The sequence below is a fragment of the Loxodonta africana genome, chromosome 3 (genome assembly GCF_030014295.1).
Source record: "Loxodonta africana isolate mLoxAfr1 chromosome 3, mLoxAfr1.hap2, whole genome shotgun sequence".
Classification (NCBI taxonomy): Eukaryota; Metazoa; Chordata; class Mammalia; order Proboscidea; family Elephantidae; genus Loxodonta; species Loxodonta africana.
The window spans coordinates 189,237,883-189,256,230 of record NC_087344.1 but is presented as its reverse complement, the minus strand read 5'-3'; the positions used below and the strand labels follow the sequence as shown (position 1 = coordinate 189,256,230).

General features: G+C 53.9%; 1 protein-coding gene across 1 annotated transcript; it reads left to right on the top strand.

Annotated features, from left to right (window-relative positions):
• The first annotated feature begins 10,055 nt into the window (after positions 1 to 10,055).
• On the top strand, positions 10,056 to 18,070 carry NES (nestin). The gene is made up of 4 exons (XM_003415158.4): positions 10,056 to 10,986; positions 12,009 to 12,133; positions 13,858 to 13,931; positions 14,190 to 18,070. The coding sequence occupies exons 1-4, from the start codon at positions 10,195 to 10,197 to the stop codon at positions 18,068 to 18,070; spliced, it is 4,872 nt and encodes a 1,623-aa protein (XP_003415206.3). The 5' UTR covers positions 10,056 to 10,194.
• Positions 18,071 to 18,348: the final 278 nt, after the last annotated feature.

The window sequence follows — 18,348 nt, the reverse complement described above, 5'->3', positions numbered from 1 at the left end:
CCTCCTCCCCTCAATTCTCTCCCCTTCCCTCCTCTCTCCTTAGTCCTCCACACTCTAGCTCCTGGCTGAAGGCCAGCATTGTTCCTGTCTGGCCCCCCTCTTCCCTCCTCCTTCCTTCCCTGCCTCCTTCCAGACAGCCCATGGGGCACCAGCCTGCCCAGTCCCTGGCATACAGCGGCCCCAGGCTGGGGGGCGGGGTAAGATAGGGGATTTCTCTTGCCCATCTACTCTTTCCCCATCACTGTGTGTCTCCACTCCCTACTGGCGGCCCCTACCCCGGCATAAAAGGCTGGGGATCTTGGGTTACTGAGGGCCCCTGGTTATTTTTAATGTCATCAGCTCAGCAGATAAATATACCTCCCCCTTCCCCCAGTCGTGGGGACAGACTCCCTCCTCCTACCTCTCACCCAGTCTCCTCAGACCTGACTAACCCCTAATGCCTTCTCCTCACATTCTCTCCTAGGGGGCCCCTCTCTGTACTCGCAGCAAGAGGACAACTTGACCCTCAAATCCCATAAATGGGGCGGGAGGGAGACCCTTAGGTGTTCTGGCTCCACCTAGTGGTATATTAGGACATCACACCCAGCAAATGGCTCGGGTGAGAGCTTCACCCTCTGTGATCGCACAGGGGTGGGTAGGACTTCGGAATGCCCTAGGAAGTATTGGACAGAAGCCACTCCTGTGGGTTGGTCTGCCTACTCGACCCCAGCTTGAGCTCTGGGTCACCTTTCCTACTTGGCCAGGACAGGAGTTGCTGGTCCCCTGCCTCTTCCTCCTTCCTATCCCGCTTACCTCTGTTTGCTTCCACAGTGAAGAGAAGTTCCTCCTGGAACTAACTTTCAGGCCTCTTGGTATGACTCGAAGAACTCTCTGGGAATAGTTCAGGGCAGAGATTGAGGCTCTCCGGGGAGGCCAGAAGAGGATCAAGATAGATTGTTGTTTATTCCTAGATTGTTGGAGTCCCTGGGATTGAAGAAGCCACCAAGATTGTCTAGGACAGATCTCAAAATGAATCACCAGTATTTACCTGATTGGTCCTTGAACACCGCCAATAACATGCGCTCAATCCCTCTGGTGTCAGCCTGCTCCAATACAGAAACAAGTATGGTCACGGTCTTTAGTCTGGGCTGAAATCCAGTCCCTATAACTTCCACCCATCAGACCTGGTTCTGCCTGCTGGAACCCCATAGGAAAAAGTTTGAGCTCTTTTCCCTAAGAGCTCTCATTTCAGATGAACTCTGAAACTCCAAACAAGTTGCTGTTGTTGACTCCTACTATCGACGATCCCATGTATGTCAGAGGAGAACTCTGCTCCATAGGATTTTCAGGGGATGACTTTTCAGAATTAGATTGCCAGATCGTTCTTCTGCGGTGCCTCTGGGTGGACCTTGACCTCCAAACTTTTGGTTACCAGTTGAGCATGTTAACCATTTGCACCACCCAAAGAGTCCAAGATGACCCCACCCTATGTATTTATTTATTTTGAAATATTTCATATGGTGGTGAAATGAGTTCCTTTATGTGGTCTTTTGCCTTGATTCTTTGGAAAAACATCTTGAAAAATTGTACCCCTAAGCCCTGAGGAGTTACCTTTGCCCTTGTTTTCTACCCCAGAGGGTTTGTTACTTTTGTTCTGGTTGATTGACATTGCCTGGGTAAGCTATAAACAACTTGGTTTGATACTTTTTGTTTGGTCCTGGGCTGCAGCCTGCCCTGTGATTGGCATGCACCTTCCAGGGATTGGTCAATAGACTATCCAAATGAGGTGAGCTGTAGCCTACTATGCAAATGAAGTGTCTGTGGCCTAACTGAGAGGGAATTGGTCAGTTTGTGCCCCCCTTCTGCTGGGAGGGGCCGTGCCTTGAAATTTACAAGGAGTTATGTATATAGAGGACAACCCCACAGAGATTTTGCGGTCAGAAAGAAGAGAAACGAGGCAGAGAGAGAGAGAGAGCAGAGGCAAGGAACCTCCTAAAAGAGGTGTAACAGTTAAGGGCTGTAACATTGAAGACAGTGAAAGGCCTGGAAAAGGCCCAGCTGTAGAGCTGTTGCTGACAGACAGTAGGGCCAAGAGAAGCCTGTCCTCAGGGGAGACCTGCAAGGTCGAGAGGAGCTGGGAGAGCTGTCCTGCATTGAAGAAGGGAGACTTTGCTTACATGCTTCTTGATCCTGAGTTGTAGCCTCTTGGTCCTGATCCCGAGTTGTACCCTGTTCCTTAATAAACAACTTAACTGTAAGTATGGTTTGTGAGTTCTGTGTGGCCACTGCAATGGATCATCAAACCCGGAAGAGAAGTAGAGAGTGCCGTGGGAGGAAGGGCTGGTGTCAGAATTGGTAAAAAAAAAGGTCGGAGAATGGAGGTGATGCCTGAGCTCTGCCTTATGGGAATCAGCTTTGGGCTGATCCTGGTCATTATTCCTCCTGCGGTTAGATAGGCTCTGACGACACTATTATTACTGCCTCCTCAACCGTTTTACACATATAAACTAATTAATAAAGAATTATATTCCAGAGAGTGGTGTACCGCTCAATCCCCTTAGGGTTCCTGAGCATTTTCCCCACTAGTACCCTCTTTCTCCTCCCCAGGGGGAACCACTATCTTCACCTTTATTTTTATTATTATTCTGTGTTTTAAAAACGTTACTGCAGGTGCAAGTATCTCTAAACTGTATTGTTCAGTGTTGCGGTGTTTTGAACTTTTATATGAATGGCATCCTGCTGTGTGTATATGACTGCAGCTTGCCTTTCTGCTCAGCATGAGGTTTGTGAGGTTCATCCCCATTGACATGTTGTCAGTGCTGTATAGTATCTTACTGAATGAACATACCTCCCTGTTATCAAAAATTAAAAAGCCAGCGTACCAAGTGTTGGAGACCATGTGGAGCCACGTGGGACAGCAGACTGGTATTGCTACTTTAAAAAACAATGTGGCATTAGCCAGTGATGTTGAAGGTGTGCATTCTCTGTGACCTGCAATCCCACTCCCAGATTGCACCCAAGAGGACCACAGGCACACGCCCACCCCCCAGGAGACACAGGCAAGTGGTCACAGCAGCATGCTTGGTAACAACCCAAACGCCCCCACCTTATTCACTCGCTTATTCATTCCACCAGCGTACATTGAGCACCTGTTGAGGGCCAGGGATTGGAAATCTGAACAAGACAGACCAAACCCTTGTGCTCAGATGAGGTGGGTATTATTGTCCCCATTTTACAGATAAGGAAGCTGAGACTCAAAGGTTACCTGTCTCACCAGGACTCAAACTCAGGTCTGCTTCCAGAGCCTGTGCTCTTAACAGCCTGGCCATACTGCCTCTAGGGAGTGCATCCTTCACTCATGGGCACACTGTGGTGTGTTGGTGCTTGTGCCCTCTGTCAGTGGGGCACTCAGAGCCAAACTCAGTCTCGGGGTTGGACATTCAGTCAGCAAACACCTAACGAGAGCTAAGTGTGGACAGGATCCAGGTAATGCCCAACACAGACCTCATCTTCTACCTCTTCCATGGTATCCCAGTCCAGCATAGACTCAGCGCAGCCTCAGCTCAGCCTTCAGCCCAGCCCACCTTCAGCCCAGTCCCGCTTCATCCCAGCTCAGTCCATCTTAGCCCAGCCTCAGCCCATACTCCAGCCTCAGCCCAGCCTCAGCCTCAGCCTCAGCCTCAGCCCACACTCCAGCCTCAGCCTCAGCCCAGCCTCTCCCCATACTCCAGCCTCAGCCCAGCCTCAGCCTCAGCCCACATTCCAGCTTTAGCCTCAGCCCAGCCTCTCCCCGTACTCCAGCATCAGCCCAGCCTCAGCGCAGCCTCTCCCCATACTCCAGCCTCAGCCCAGCCTCAGCCTCAGCCCACATTCCAGCTTCAGCCTCAGCCCAGCCTCTCCCCGTACTCCAGCATCAGCCCAGCCTCAGCCTCAGCCTCAGCCCACACTCCAGCCTCAGCCCCAGCCCAGCCTTTCCCCATACTCCAGCTTCAGCCCAGCCTCAGCCTCAGCCTCAGCCCACACTCCAGCCTCAGCCTCTGCCTCAGCGCAGCCTCTCCCCATACTCCAGCCTCAGCCCAGCCTCAGCCTCAGCCCAGGCCAGCCCAGCCTCCAGCCTCAGCCCAGCCTCAGCCTCAGCCCAGCCCAGCCCAGCCTCCAGCTTCAGCCCAGCCTCAGCCTCAGCCCAGCCCAGCCTCCAGCCTCAGCCCAGCCTAAGCTCATACTCCAGACGCAGCCCGGCCTCAGCCTCAGCCCAGCCCAGCCCAGCCTCCAGCCTCAGCCCAGCCTCAGCCATACTTCAGCCTCAGCCCAGCCTCAGCCACAGCTTTCAGCCCAGCCCAGCCCAACCCCCCTAATCCCAGTTCCAGCTCAACCCAAACTCAACCCTAGCCCCCTAATTCCAGTTCCAGGACAGCTCCAGCTGGCTTGCAGTTCTCTTTCCATTTCTCCCCAAAATTGGGGAGGTGGATGTGGATGTGGGCAGGAGGAATACACTAGATTTGAACCAGGGAAAAGTGTTCTGAGTCCAGAGTTGGTCATCTTCTGGTTCCATGTGGCCTAAGGTGGCCCTGAGTGAGATGGTAGGAGAAGCACGAGGGCTGGTGAAGAGATTAAAGACTTTCCTACCAGTTCATCTCTGTCTGATCTTCTGACCCCAACCATTACCTTCTTTCCCCAGGTCAGGGACGGACAGGCTGAGTCAGAACTCCGACTTAAAGTTTTAGCTGTGGCCTTGGATAGATTACTTAACCTCTCTGAATTATTTCCTCAGGTAGAAAACCACGCTGATAATGACAATAGTATTACTTGCCTCACTGTGTAAATTTTATGGTTTTTAGAACATCAATTTCCCTGGCAGTGTAGATTTTCTTGCAGCAATAACGGCCCCTAGTGGCTGTGTGCTTTGTACTTTCTGTAGGTTGGAGACCCAAGCTGAGTGAAGGGGGGGCAGGTTGCTTCTCCGCAAGCTGTTCATCAAAAACATACTCTGAGGAGCAGAGCTAGAAGAAAAGCTCAACATGCTGTGTCCTTACCGTCTCTCCCTGAACGACCATGTTCATAGGTCCCGCCTCACCCATCCCACCCATGCACTACCTGGATAAACCTGAATTCCAGCCCTGAGCCCCAGACCTGCTTTGCACCTCCCCGTGGGGGAGCCTAGGTGCCCAACATATCAACATGGCCACCACTGGGCTTGTTACTCCACTCTAGTAGCTCATCTCAGGACAGCAGTGTCACCATCCCTCCCCCTCCCCAAGGCACCCAAGTCACTTCCATGGAAGTCTTCCCTGTCCCCTCCCTCCATCCCCACATCTAACCAGTTGGTCATCCTGGAACTGATACATCCTAAACACGTTCACGTCTCTTCCCTTCTCTCCACTCCTGGGTTCAGGTCTCATCGCCTCCAACCTTTATGGCAGCAACTACCTCCTGACTGGCTTCCTGCCTGTGTCCCCTATCCCAGCCCAGTTCTCCACCGCTATCTTTCTAAGAGGCAAATCTGACCAGGCTGCTCCTTTATTGAGGGTTAAAGCCCTTTGATGGATCCTCACTACCTTAAAGACAAAGGCCCAATCTCCTTCCTTAGCCTTACGGGCTGCCTCCTTTGTCCCCCCTCCCCCTTGTTGGTGCTTCTATAACACGGATCACACTCTGTGTTTCCCACGTCTGTCATCCCACAAGCCCATAGGCTGCTTGGGGACAGGACTCTTTTTGTCACCTTTGATTCCTTTGCAACATTAATTAGGTGCTACTGTGCAACTGGCTTTCAATAGGTGCTCAAAAAATATTATTTGAATAAATTAATGAGGAAACCAAGACCCAGGGAGATGAACTGAGTTGTCCAAGGTCTCATAGTCAGACAGGGCTCCTCGTACAATGCTTTTTCCATCCCACTGCACCATCCTTCAGCCCCTACTCCCAGGATGGAAAACAGGGGAGGGAATCTTTCCTGCTGTGGACATGAGGGAGAAGAGAAGGCAAGAAAGCTAGTCTCACTGTCCCTTCCGTTAGGAGAGGAGAAAAGTGGAGAGAGAAGGAGCATTTCTGCCTCCCAGAGCCAGCCCCAGATCCAGCGTCTTCCCTCATGTGGCTGGGGAAGAGCAGGAGGCAAAGGCAGGGTCCAGCCAGTTCCCAAAGCTCTCAGGCCAAACCAGACTTCCCAGGAGGGGTCTCTGAACCCTCTCTCTGCTCAGCCCATTGCTTCCTCAGCTCCAGCTTTCTCCCTCCCTACTACCCAGATCACTACCCAGATCACTTGGTCCAGACCTCCTCAAAGGTACCACCTTCCTACCATCTGATCTTCATCCACTCTCTTCCTTCATTCCCATCTCTTGTTGTTTAAAGACAAGGAGTCATTACTGACCTTACCCCTGGACATACGCATCTGGTAGGACCCATCTGGCTAGGAAGTGGAGGAGAAGGGAGAACAGGGGAGAGGAGAGGGACAGGGAGATAAAAAGAGGAACAAAGGTAGGGATGGGGGCAATAGTGACTTCCTGGCTCCTGCCCTAGTCCTTGAATTGTGGGGAAGCAAAGAAGGGGCGTAGAGAGGGGAGGTAACAAAAATGAAATGGTTTTAGATTTCTCTAACTACTGCCTGTGATAATGTTCCATTGTATCTCCCTCTTCTGATCCTTAACAGCATTTTGGCAGACTCCAGGGCTTTCTGGGCACTTCAGGGTTATAAAAAAGCCCTATATAATTCAATTCACTAAAACATAATAAGGGGAGTCCTTGGGCGGTGCTATGAGTTGGAATCAACGCAACGGCACTGGGTTTGGTTTGGTTTTGGGTGGCGTAGATGGTTTTAAGTGCTGGCTGGGCTACTGACTGTAAGGTTGGCAGTTCGAACCCAACCAGAGGTGCCTCATAAGAAAGGCCTGGCAACCTGCTTCCAAAAAATCACAGCCTTGAAAACTCTATGGAGCAGTTCTACTCTGCACACACTGCATCGCCATAAGTTAGAGCTGACTTGATGGCAACTGGTTATAGTTCAACTTCATCAGTTTAAAACTTCAATCTTCAATCCCATTAAAAAGCTCTTCCTTACTCCCTACCCATGGCTTGGTCCCAGGTCCAAAGATGGGCAGTGGGTATAGAAGTGTTCTGCTCTTCATGCACCCTCCCCCTCACCTCTCTTCTCTGATGGTCTAAGGCATTCACAGGGAGTGAGTGCCATTAGCCGGTGTTAAAGGTAGCCTCCCCTAGATGTGGACCTCCCTTGGGGGTGGTGATGCTTAAAGCTGGCTGCCCCAGGGGGACTCCCCTCATGAAGTCCTCTTGACCCTCAGAACCTCATGGGTCCCTCACTGTGGTCCTCTCTGTTCCCGGGCCATCTCTCCAGGGTCTGTGCCCCTTGCTCAGTGAGGTCCAGATGGTAGATGAGCAAGCTCTCTGCCCTAAAAGATAGCTGCCCAGGGGTGGGATTCCAATGAGTCCTTGAGGCAGACCCCCAACCTTGAGAAGTCATCCCCTTGGAAGTCCTCACTGACTCCACTTGGAGGGGTATCACACTTCGCCTCCGAGGACAGGAGGAGAAGCCACAGTCTGCCCTCCCGGGCTGTACACTCTCCACTCCAGCGATGCTGCGCAATGCCTCTTCACACCCCGCTTACCTTCTCTCATTGAGCCTGGGGCAGGGGCTAGGCCTTCAGGGTATGTATGGTAACTTTAAGAGTGTGTAGTACTCAGAGCCTATTATTATTAGTTTGGAAGCTTAGCTTCAATCCTGAGACATGAGTTTATTCAGAAAGTCCCTGTCAAATGTGATTCCAAGATGCCTTACCATCTAGTCATCTTCCTCTGGGATGAACTTCAACCTCTCAAGGTCCGTCATAAAATAGTGTCCAGAACAATACCCCAGGTGTGGAGGGCAATAGGAATGTCCTCAGTCCTGATCTGGACATGTTTTATCTATCACTTATACTTTTAATTTGTTTTTAGATAGTCACCTTACAGTGTTGGCTCATACCAAGCTTGTGGTCTGCTAAAACCCCCAGGTCTTCTTCACTAGACATGCTCTTCAGCTGGTCTTCCACTCTCCTGTTCTTATGCAGTTGATTTTTTAAAACCATTTTTAAAAATGGTTTTAAAAAATTTTTTTAAAATGCAGAATTTTACATTTGTTCCTACTGAATATTATCTGGCTCATTTTTTCCCATTCTGTTAAAATCTAACTCTCAGTTCTTGCATAATCTGTAGATTTGATAAGCATGGCCTCTATGTTTTCATGCAAGTCTTTAGCAGAAACTTCTAGTAGTCAGGACCAATGACAGAAACCCGTGGGCAGCCCACAGCGCCTTCCTTGGGTTGTTCATGGACATCTCTGGGGATGACAGCTGAACTGACTTTGTGTCCACCCACTGTGGTATTATGCACCTAAATCGCCCTCCTGGCACCAGGGACATGATAAAAGGTGCTGACAAGGCCTCACAGAAATGCTGGTAACCCTCCTTGGGGCAAGAAAGGAGCCCACCTCATCCACTTTAGCCCACTGAGTGCCTGGTGGCTCCCAGGGAGGCCTTTTTTTTTTTTTTTTTTTTTAAATAATTGCTTCAAATCACCTGTCATCTGTTTAGAATCTGCTAAACATTGATCTCAGCTCCGTCAGGCTGTTGTTGCTGGAATCCACCCTCTCCTACCTTCAGAAAATCAACACCACACTCTTTCCCAGCATTCTAGACCATCTCTGCTCCCCACACTCCCCAAGCTCACTGAGAGTGGTTCATGGGGAAGGCTCTCTCCAGCTTAATGGCTTTCATAGTGATGGTTCTCAAAAAGGCTTTGTACCAAACCTCCCTCTACGTTGTCTCCTTTGATCCTCTGAACAAACAGAAGGGAATAACTAAATATTAATCCCCTTCCAATTAGGTGGGAGCCCTGATGGCACAGTGGTTAAAGCGATTGGCTGCTAACCGAAGATCACTGGTTCAAACCCACTAGCTGCTCCAAGGGAGAGGGATGTGGTAGTCTGCTTCCATAAAGATTACAGCCTTGGAAACCATATGGGCCAGTTCCACTCTGTCCTACAGGGTCTCTATGAGTTGGAATTGACTCAATGGAGACAGGTACCAAATAGGTAAACTGAGGCTTTCCACCTAAAAGCCTTCCCAGCTACTCTCCATTTCCTGAACTGTAGAACTCCCAAAGGGCTGTTCTGAGGATTGAGTTAGATAATGTAAGGAAAGTGTTAGCACAGGATTTGGCAGATCATAAAGGCTCGCTAAGCTTGGGCTAGTTGTGATGAGTAAGAGAGCTCCTTCTTTCTACTTCCTCCGCTTGACCTGATCTGGAAGCCACCAGGGGGCACCCTCTGCTCCCAATAATTCCCCTAACATGAGGGACAGGACGAGGGGCCCTTCCCTGAGAACTGGGGGAGGCCTACCACTGCCTAAAATGAGCACGTATGTGAACCTCGGGTTATATGGAAGGGCGGTAGGAAGAATGGAGGTGAATAGCGGGGATGACGCTCTTAATTAAGCCCATGACACCCTGTGCCTGGTCTCTGTTTTCTGATGGAAACGTTGAGGCAATAGGATGTGCGTGTGTGTCTTCCAATATCAGCTTTTGTTCTTATTTTACAGGCAGTGTCTCCCAACCTCTCTCTGCAACACTGTTCAGCTCAGTATCTCACAAGGATGCTATTTACAAGAAAAGTGGCCACGTCCATCCTTTCGGCAGTCTTGAGGTTTCCCTTATCGCTCCCATTTTAAGCACGAGGAAACTGAGTCTTAGAGGAATGAAGTGATACCACCCTTGACTGTGCTGAGTAACTGAGGCACGTACTACCTCCCAGGTCTGAATCTCCTGATACGCCCTCCGCAGGCTCAGCTCTGCTCATTGTCTGCGGTTATCACGGGTTACGCCCCCTCCTCACGGCCTCCTCCATCAGAGGGCCACCCCCATCCGACCGGATTCTGCAGGCCATGGCTCCTTCTTTGGTCCCACTCCTCAGCAACCCGGCGACAGAGGGACAGAGGCTGCCTCCGTTTCTCTGAACTCTAAGGGGTTAAGGCCTGGGTCCCGCCCCTTTTCCCGCCCGGCCGGCGGGAGTATGAATAGCCCAGCTCAGATCCCGGCTCTCAGTCGCTGCTACCCGCGCCCCGCCCTGCTTCGTCCTTGCTACGGTCGGTCTCTCCTCCCTGTGGCCCTAAGAGCTCTGAGAACTGCTCCCGTCTCCTAGTGCCCCGCATCTCTCTACCCTCTGTGGGTCGGATGAGCAGGATGGAGGGCTGCCTGGGGGAGGAGTCTTTTCAGATGTGGGAGCTCAACCGGCGCCTGGAGATCTACCTGTCCCGGGTCAAGGCGCTAGAGGAGCAGAATGAACTGCTGAGCGCAGAGCTCGGGGGTCTTCGGGCACAATCTGCAGACGCCTCTTGGCGGGCCCGCGCCAATGATGAGCTGGCGGCCTTGCGGGCCCTCGTGGACCAGCGCTGGCGGGAGAAGCACGCGGCCGAAGTGGCGCGCGACAACCTGGCAGAAGAGTTGGAGGCGGTGGCGGGCCGGTGCCAGCAGCAGCGTCTGGCCCGTGAGCAGGCGGCGGACGAAGCAGCCCGCAGTCGGCGGGCGGTCGAGGCCGAGAAATGCGCCCAGACCTGGCTGAGCACCCAGGCGGCTGATCTGGAGCGCGAGGTGGAGGCCCTACGCGCGGCGCACGAGGAGGAGCGCGCCTGCCTGAACGCGCAGGCCGCCTGCTCCCCCCGCTGCCCCGCGCCGCCCCGCGGGCCCCCAGGGCCGGCCCCAGAGGTGGAGGAGCTGGCGCAGCGGCTGGGCGAGGCGTGGCGCGGGGCAGTGCGCGGCTACCAGGAGCGCGTGGCGCACATGGAGACGTCGCTAGGTCAGGCCCGCGAGCGCCTGGGCCGCGCAGTGCAGGGAGCCCGTGAGGGTCGCTTGGAGCTGCAGCAGCTTCAGGCGGAGCGTGGTGGCCTCCAGGAACGCAGGGCTGCTCTGGAGCAGAGGCTGGAGGGCCGCTGGCAGGAGCGGCTTCGTGCCACTGAGAAGTTTCAGGTGAGGAAGTCCTGGGCCTAGGCGAGTCCCTGTGGGGCTCAGAGACCTTCTGGGCAAGGGAATAGGAGTGAAGAGGCAGTGGCTGCTTATTCTGGGACCGCTTGTCAGAAAACCTATCCCTGGTGCCCCAGGCCTAGGCTTTCACAGCCCTGTCTAGAGTGGAGTGGGAACGATAGGGTTTCTTGAGTCTGGAAAGGCAGACAGGCTCTGGACTCCGTCGCAGCAGCCCCCCTCATCCTCTACACAACACTTGTGTGGCACTTTTCCTGCTCCGATGGCCTCCTGGGCCCTTCCCTCAGGTCTGCCATCACTCAGGATACCCAGCACCTTCCCCCTCAGCCATCAGTCTGGCTATTAGAATCTCCAAGTTCCTAACAACCCTCCTCCCTCTGACAGGACAGAGGGGGCCCTGGGTGAGTGGCCACCATCCCCTCTCCCATGTCACAACTCCTAAGCTCCTTGGAGTGCATTCCAGGGGCCTAGGACAGCTGCACCCCCCTCACACTGCACAGCTGTGACCAGCAGCTGAGAAAACAGTGTCCTGCCTGGGCCAGACAGAGGTCTCGCACTGGCGGGGCCTCCCGGCTCCTCCTTTCAGAGGAGAAAGATTCCAGAACTTGTGGGACGTGGGAGGGGGTGGGGGACTGATGAGGAGCAGGAGACAGTGATGGGACGGGGGCTGTTTGGCTTCCAGTCCTGCTGGCTCCAGTCCTCTTGATTAATCTTTTTTCCTTCTGCTTTCACTTTTTTCCCTCTCCCGGCCTCTGTAACCTATCCCTATCCCTTTCCTCCCTCGCCTGCCTCCCCCTTCCTGTGGGAGCTGAATTCTGAGCAGCATGTGCTACCATTTAATCAGCATCCTCCAAGGAAGAGCCAGGCCGTGGGAGAGGGCTGAGAGAGGCCTCTGTGCTCATCTCAGGGGCTCCAGAGGGGTTTTCTGGGCAGGAACTGGGGTAGGGGATACGGTTGCTTAGCAGGAAGGACCCTCCCCCTTCACTGACTGCCTCTGGCTTGCTCTGCAGCTGGCGGTGGAGGCCCTGGAGCAGGAGAAACAGGGTCTGCAGAACCAGATCGCCCAGGTCCTGGAAGGTCGGCAGCAGCTGGCACACCTCAAGATGTCCCTCAGCCTGGAGGTGGCCACATACAGGTGCAGGTTGACCCCAACCCACCCAGGCACACAGGCGTGCACACATATGCCAGGCAGAGACTCCTCAGCTGACAAAGGCCCAGAGCCAGGGGTGGTGGCTATGCCAGTGCCAGGTTCTGTGACCCTAGGCCAATCACTTCCACACCAGACACGTCCCGCCTGAGCCCGCCTGCTTTCTCCATGGATTAAGGACCAGAGAGGTGTCCTGTGCCCAGGGAGATGTGGCATTGCTGAGTGGAGCTGCCTCAGGAGAGGGGATTGGACACGTGTAGCACCTTTAGCACCTCTGCATCCAGAGCTTTCCCTGACCATCTCTGTGTGCTCACACTGAGGGGATGGAGGAGGGGAGGAGTTGCAGGTGCCGGTGGTCACACTGACTTGCCACCTGACTGAGCCTCAGTCTCCTTGTCTGGAGGAGGAGGAATGGGCTGGGTCACTTCCAGGGCCCCTTCTAGCCTGAACGCCATGGGGCCTGACCCCCTCAAGCCCTCCTGCTGTTCGCCCTGCCCAGCCCTTCCATTGCCCATATTCCCTGTTTCTTTGACCAAAGAGGGTGCTGCTTTTCACTGGCTGCGTGGCCTTGAGCAAACCCATAGTCTGTTCTAGGAAACTGGCCAGATTGGCTGTGGGGAGGGTCCAGTCATAGAGCTCAGGGAAGGGGCTTTGCAACTCAGAAAGGGCTGCACAAATCAAACACACAGGGAGGGGGCCGGGGCCAGATAATCCAGAATCCATTGCAAAAAGGCAGGGGCCCTGGGGACAGGCTCAGGAGGGGAGGGGAGACGTGGTCTAGGAAGGGAAGATCAGTGAGGATATAGGCGGGAAAAGGAAGAAGAGAATGGCTCCACCTCCACAGAGGACTGAGCTTCCGAGGGAATGACAGTGACGATGTTGCATTTGTGAAGGACAGAAGTGAGACCATAGGAAGGACGAACCAGATTCAGGAGAAGAGCAGCGGGTGTTTAGCTTAACTTGCTGATTTCCCCAGTCAGCCCCAGGGGTACCGAGGCAGGAGCCTGGACACAAAGACCTCCATTAGCTCTGGGGGGCCTGGAATCCCAAGATGAGGGCCTTGACCCCCAGTCTAGCCACTGAGGGGAAGGGTCTGGGCAGGCCCCAAGGAATTTAACCACTGGTTTTTGAGGCATGAAAAGGATTTGCAGAGAGGGGCCTGAATTCATTTGCTTTTGTCTGTGACCAGCTCTGGAAGCAGCGGGGAAGGAGGGGGGAGCCCATCCCATGGGAACGGCCTGAGAATTCCCACTTCCCCTGGGAAGCCCCCCTTCTCAGACCCTCCAGATGGCCATTTGGACAATGGCAGCAGCAATTAGCATAAGAATTGGTCCCCTACACTGAGGATGAGGTCATTGGCCTGTGGTGGGGAGGAGGAGACAAGTCTAAAGGGTGTGTGTGTGTGTGTGTGTGTGTGTGTGTGTGTGTGTGTAGGGGTGTGTGTGTGCATCTGTTTCTGTGACTGTGAGCCCAACTCTGTCCCAAATATGTGTGACTCTGTGTGACCAATTGTGTGATGTCTGTGGGTATGTAACTGATTTCATGTGCGCAGCCAAGTATACCACATGCATGGCTTTTGTGGGATAGTGGTGAAGTGAAGGGGAAGCCTGCAGTGCCAGGGTCGAGGAAGCTCTGCTGTGAGTTTTTCAGGCGGCTTTGCCTGCAGGCTTGTGGGCAGAGGGCTGACCTACGCTTTCCTCCTTCATCCCCAGGACCCTCCTGGAGGCTGAGAACACCCGGCTGCAGACATCAGGCAGTGGTCCCAAGACTTCTCTTGGCTTCCAGGGTAAGAGGAGGGGCTAGGTTCCCCCTGAAACTCTACCCCTCCTTGCTCTTCATACCCCAAATCTGTTCCTTTCCTGAGAGGCGCCAGTCCCAGTCTTGACGCCTTGGCCCTAACAGCATTGTGCATTCTCTCAGCCCAGCCAGTGGGGGTCAGGGGCAGGCCCCATGGACAGTCTTGGCAGAAATAGGGTGACTGCTCTGTGGCTCCCCTCTATGACAATACATTCTGACCCTGTTTCTTCCCCCTTTGCCTTTCCAGACCCAAAGCCAGAGCTGCATTTTCCTGGGACCCCAGAAGGCCGACGCCTGGGACATTTACTTCCGGTCCTTAGCCCAACCCCCCTCACCTCACCCTTGCCTGATACCCTTAGGACACCTATGCCAGCCCTTCCAAAGAGACAGGAATTCCTCCAGGCTTGTACCCCTACCTTGGCCAGCACCCCCATCTCGCCCACACCCCAGGCTCCCTGCCCTGCCACAGATACACAGATCAGAACCCGGGAGGCCCCTCTCACCCTTCTCCAGTCACAGGGTGGGAAGCAGCAGGCTCCAGAGCCCCTGTGGGCTGAAGCCAAGGTGGCCATCCCTGCCAGTATCCTTGCAGGACCAGAGGAGCCTGGGGGCAAGCAGCAAGAGGCCAGTCCAGGCCAGTCCCCTGAGGATGATGTCTCCTTGGCCCCACCCCCTAACCCTGATCACCCTAGTTTAGAGGCCAAAGATGGAGAGCCCAGTGGGTCTGGAAAGTCCAGCGTATCCCAGGAGGAAGGTAAAGGGCAAACGTGGGGACTGACAGAGGAAGAAGCAACCATAGAGGTGAAAGTAGGGAGCAGCTTACAGAAGGAAACGTGGCAAGAAGAGGGAGATGTGGACAGGGAGGAAATCCAGGAGCCCCAGAGTCTTTTGGAAAAAGAAACTCCGAAGTCTCTGGAAGAGGAGATTCAAGAACCACTAATGTCTCTGGAAAAACAGGGCCATGAGACACTGAGATCTCTAGAGAAGGAGAGTCAAGACTCTCTGGGGTCTTTGGAAGAAGAGAACTTAGAGACACCAAAAACTCTAGAAAAGGAGAATCAAGAGCTATTGAAAACTTTAGAAGAAAAAGGTCTGGAGGTAGTTAGAGCTGTAGAAAAAGAGACTCTAGAACTACTTACACCCGTAGAAAAAGAGGACCCACAGACATTGCAATCTCTAGAAAAGGAGAATCAAGAACGCCTGAGATCCCTTGATGATAACCTAGAGACATTTTTATTTCCAGGAAAGGAAAACCAAGAATTAGTGAGGTCTCTAGAAGAGGGGAACTTAGAGTCCTTGAGAGGTCTAGAAAAGGAGAGTCAAGAACCACTGAGATCTCAAGGAGTGGAGGATGAGGAGGCACTGAGACATCTAGCAAAAGAAAATCAAGAACCACTGAGATCTCAAGAAGTAGAGGACCAGGAGACATTGAGACCTCTAGAAAAAGAGAATGAGGAGCCCCTGAGGTCTCTAAAAAATGAGAACCAGGAGACACTGAAACCTCTAGAGAAAGAGAATCAAGAGTCACTAAAGTCTCTAGAAGATGAGAATCAGGAGGCCCTAGAAAATATGGATCAGGAGCAACTGGGGTCTCAAGAAGAAGAGAACCAGAAAACATTGAGCTCTCTTGAAAAAGAAACTCAAGAGCCATTGGGGTCTCTAGGGGAAGAGGACCAGAAGACATTGAAGCCTCTTGAAAAAGACAATCAAGAGCTACTGGGGTCTCTAAAAGAAGACAGTGTAGAGGCAGTGAAATCTTTAGAAATAGGGAATCTAGAATCACTGAAGTCTGCAGAAGAAAAAGTCTTGGGAATATTAAAACTTCCAGAAACTCAAGAGCCACTCAGGTCCCTAGAAGAAAAGAATCAGGAGACAACGAATGCTCTGGAAAAGGAAATTCAAGAACCACTGGGGTCTGTGGAAGAGACCCAGGAGATATTGAAACCCCTAGAAAAGGAGCATCAAGAACCCCTGAGATCTCTGGGAGAGTGGGACCTAGAAAATTTGAAATCTTCAGAAGAGGTGGATAAGGAAAGTCAAAGATATCTAGAAGAGGAGGGGAACCTAGAGAAGGGAGAGAATAAAGATTCGCTGAGGTCTCTGGAAGAGGAGGGACAGGAGCTGCCGCTGTCTGCAAATCAGCAGAGATGGGAAGAAGTGGTAGTGGGGGACCAAGAGCTGAACCAGGACCCCCAACCTGGGAAGGATGAAGTAGAAAATGAGAATGAAGCAGAGCTGGGCCTGAGGGAGCAAGATGGCCTCCATGGGAAGGAGGAGATTGAAGGGCAGGTGGAGCTACGGCTGAATGCTGCAGGGGAGACATGGAACACAGGCTCAGGGCACCCAGGGAGCCCTGAGCCTGAAGAGCAGAGGATCCCAGTTGAGGGAGCCGAGGGGGAAGGAGGTGCTGAGGGCCTCCAGGACCCTGAAGGGCAACCAGATCACATGGGGGCCCCAGGCCTCAGAGCTCCTCAGGGGATGCCAGAGGTTGTGGCACCCATGTTCAAAGATGAGGATGTGGCTCCAGGGGGTGATCCCGCCTCCTTACAGGTTACCTTGGGGTCAGAGACAGCCATGGGTGAGTCTGCTGTGGGAGCTGAGGAGAGACTGGAGCAGGAGGCGGTAAGGCTGGAGGACCCAGGCCCCCTGGCCAGAGAAGAAGTGACGAAGCCGCCCCTAGGGAAGGAAGATTTGGAGGCAAAGAAAGTACAAGGCTTGGAAGAGCCCAGGAGGGACCTAAAGGAGGCAGATGCTCTGGAATCAGAGGTCTCCAAACTGCCCAGAGAGAGCACAGACCCCCAGAAGCCCGAAGAATCTGAGGGCTGGGAGGAGTCTGAGTCTGAAGCAGCCTGGGGGACAGAGGAGGGGCTCCCTGCTGATATCCTGTGCCTTAATGGAATCAATGCCTCTCAGCCTAGGCCAGAGGAGGATACAAAACCAGTACTGGGGCCCGCCAGTCCAAGGCCCACTGAGCCCTGGGTGCCTACCTCACTCCCTGAAGATGCCCCTGGGCCCCAGACTGAGGGGAACCAGGAGGCTAGTTGGGGGCTGGAAGGTAGTGCTGAGGGCCAAGGAAAGCTGGAGGGTGAGCAGGAGATGGGTTCTGGGGGGATCCCTGAGGGCCTCCAGGAGGAGGGGGAAGAGAGCGGAGAAGAGAGTGAGGCCGATGAGCTAGGGGAGACCCTTCCCGACTCTACTCCCCTGGTCCTCTTCCCTGGGTCCTCAGCCTCCTCCAAGTGGGGCCCAGCTGAAGAGGAGAGGCCCTTCCCTCAGGGGGAGGCCAGACAGGAAAGCTGGGATCCCACCCTCCAGTCCTCTGAGGGTCTTGAGGCCCAGCCCTCTGAAGAGGACAATCGAGATGAAGAGGAGGGGCACAGCCATGATTCTGACCTATCTGAGGAGTTTGAGGACCTGGGAACAGAGGCCTCTCTTCTTCCTGGGGTCCCCGGGGAGGTGGCAGAACCCCTGAGACAGGTGCCCCAGGTGCTACTGGAGCCTGCAGCCTGGGATCGAGATGAGGAGTCTGACGGTTTTGCGGATGAGGAAGAGAGTGGGGAGGAGGAAGACGAGGAAGAGGAGGGGAGGGGGCCAGGGGCTGGGCAGTGGGGAGCAGGGTCCTCTATGGGCAGTCTGCAGACTCTAGGTGGCCTGCAGAGAGGGGATCTCGTGGAATCTGAGACTACGAGCGTCAGTGCTCCCATGACTGCCCTGGAGACTAAGTCCCAGGACAGCGCTGAGCCTTCCTGCTCAGAGGAGGAGTCTGACTTGGTTCCCTTGGAGAGGGAGGACAAAGTCTCTGGCCCCTTGGAGACCCCCAGTGAGGTAGAGGACACAGGCCACCAGGGTGCAGGGGAAACCTTTGGTGTCAATGGACAAGGTCCCAGCTGGGAGGAGGAGTCAGAGCACTTGAATGGGGGGCTGGTGACTAGGCTGGAACAGCCTGAGGGAGGAGGGCAGGGGAAGCCGGGGGCCCCTGAGGGGGACCAAGGGAGCCCCTTAGAGGTGGAAGAGGGGGGTTCCCTGAAGGCCCCTTGGCCAGGGGTTCCTCTTCGCCTGGGCCAGGGCCAGTTTCTGCAGTTCACCCAGAAGGAAGGTGATGGAGATTCCTGGTCCTCGGGGGAAGACTAGAGAAAGGCCTCCTCCCGCACTGAGGGCCCTGGGGGAGCGTTGTCCCCAAGCCCCCTCCTACTCAGGGGCAGCACCCTTAACTTATGATCTCTTGACCTGTGGCTTCCACCCTAGAGGCTTGGCCACAGGCCAAGGTGAAATGGGGTGTGGCAAAGGGGTCTTTACAAGAATGGAGGCTCCAGGAATAAAAACCTGCCCCTCAGACCCTGCAAAATGGGATATCTTGCCTGCACTGTCCTGTGAGGCTTAAGCCAGCTGAGGCCCTATAGCACTAGGCC

Bases quoted from the DNA above. Each gene is read 5' to 3' on its own strand.
- NES (XM_003415158.4), top strand. From the start codon at position 10,195: ATGAGCAGGATGGAGGGCTGCCTGGGGGAGGAGTCTTTTCAGATGTGG. The intron at 12,134-13,857 runs GTGCAGGTTGAC...CTTCATCCCCAG, and splicing joins CTGGAGGTGGCCACATACAG to GACCCTCCTGGAGGCTGAGA. The intron at 13,932-14,189 runs GTAAGAGGAGGG...TTGCCTTTCCAG, and splicing joins GACTTCTCTTGGCTTCCAGG to ACCCAAAGCCAGAGCTGCAT.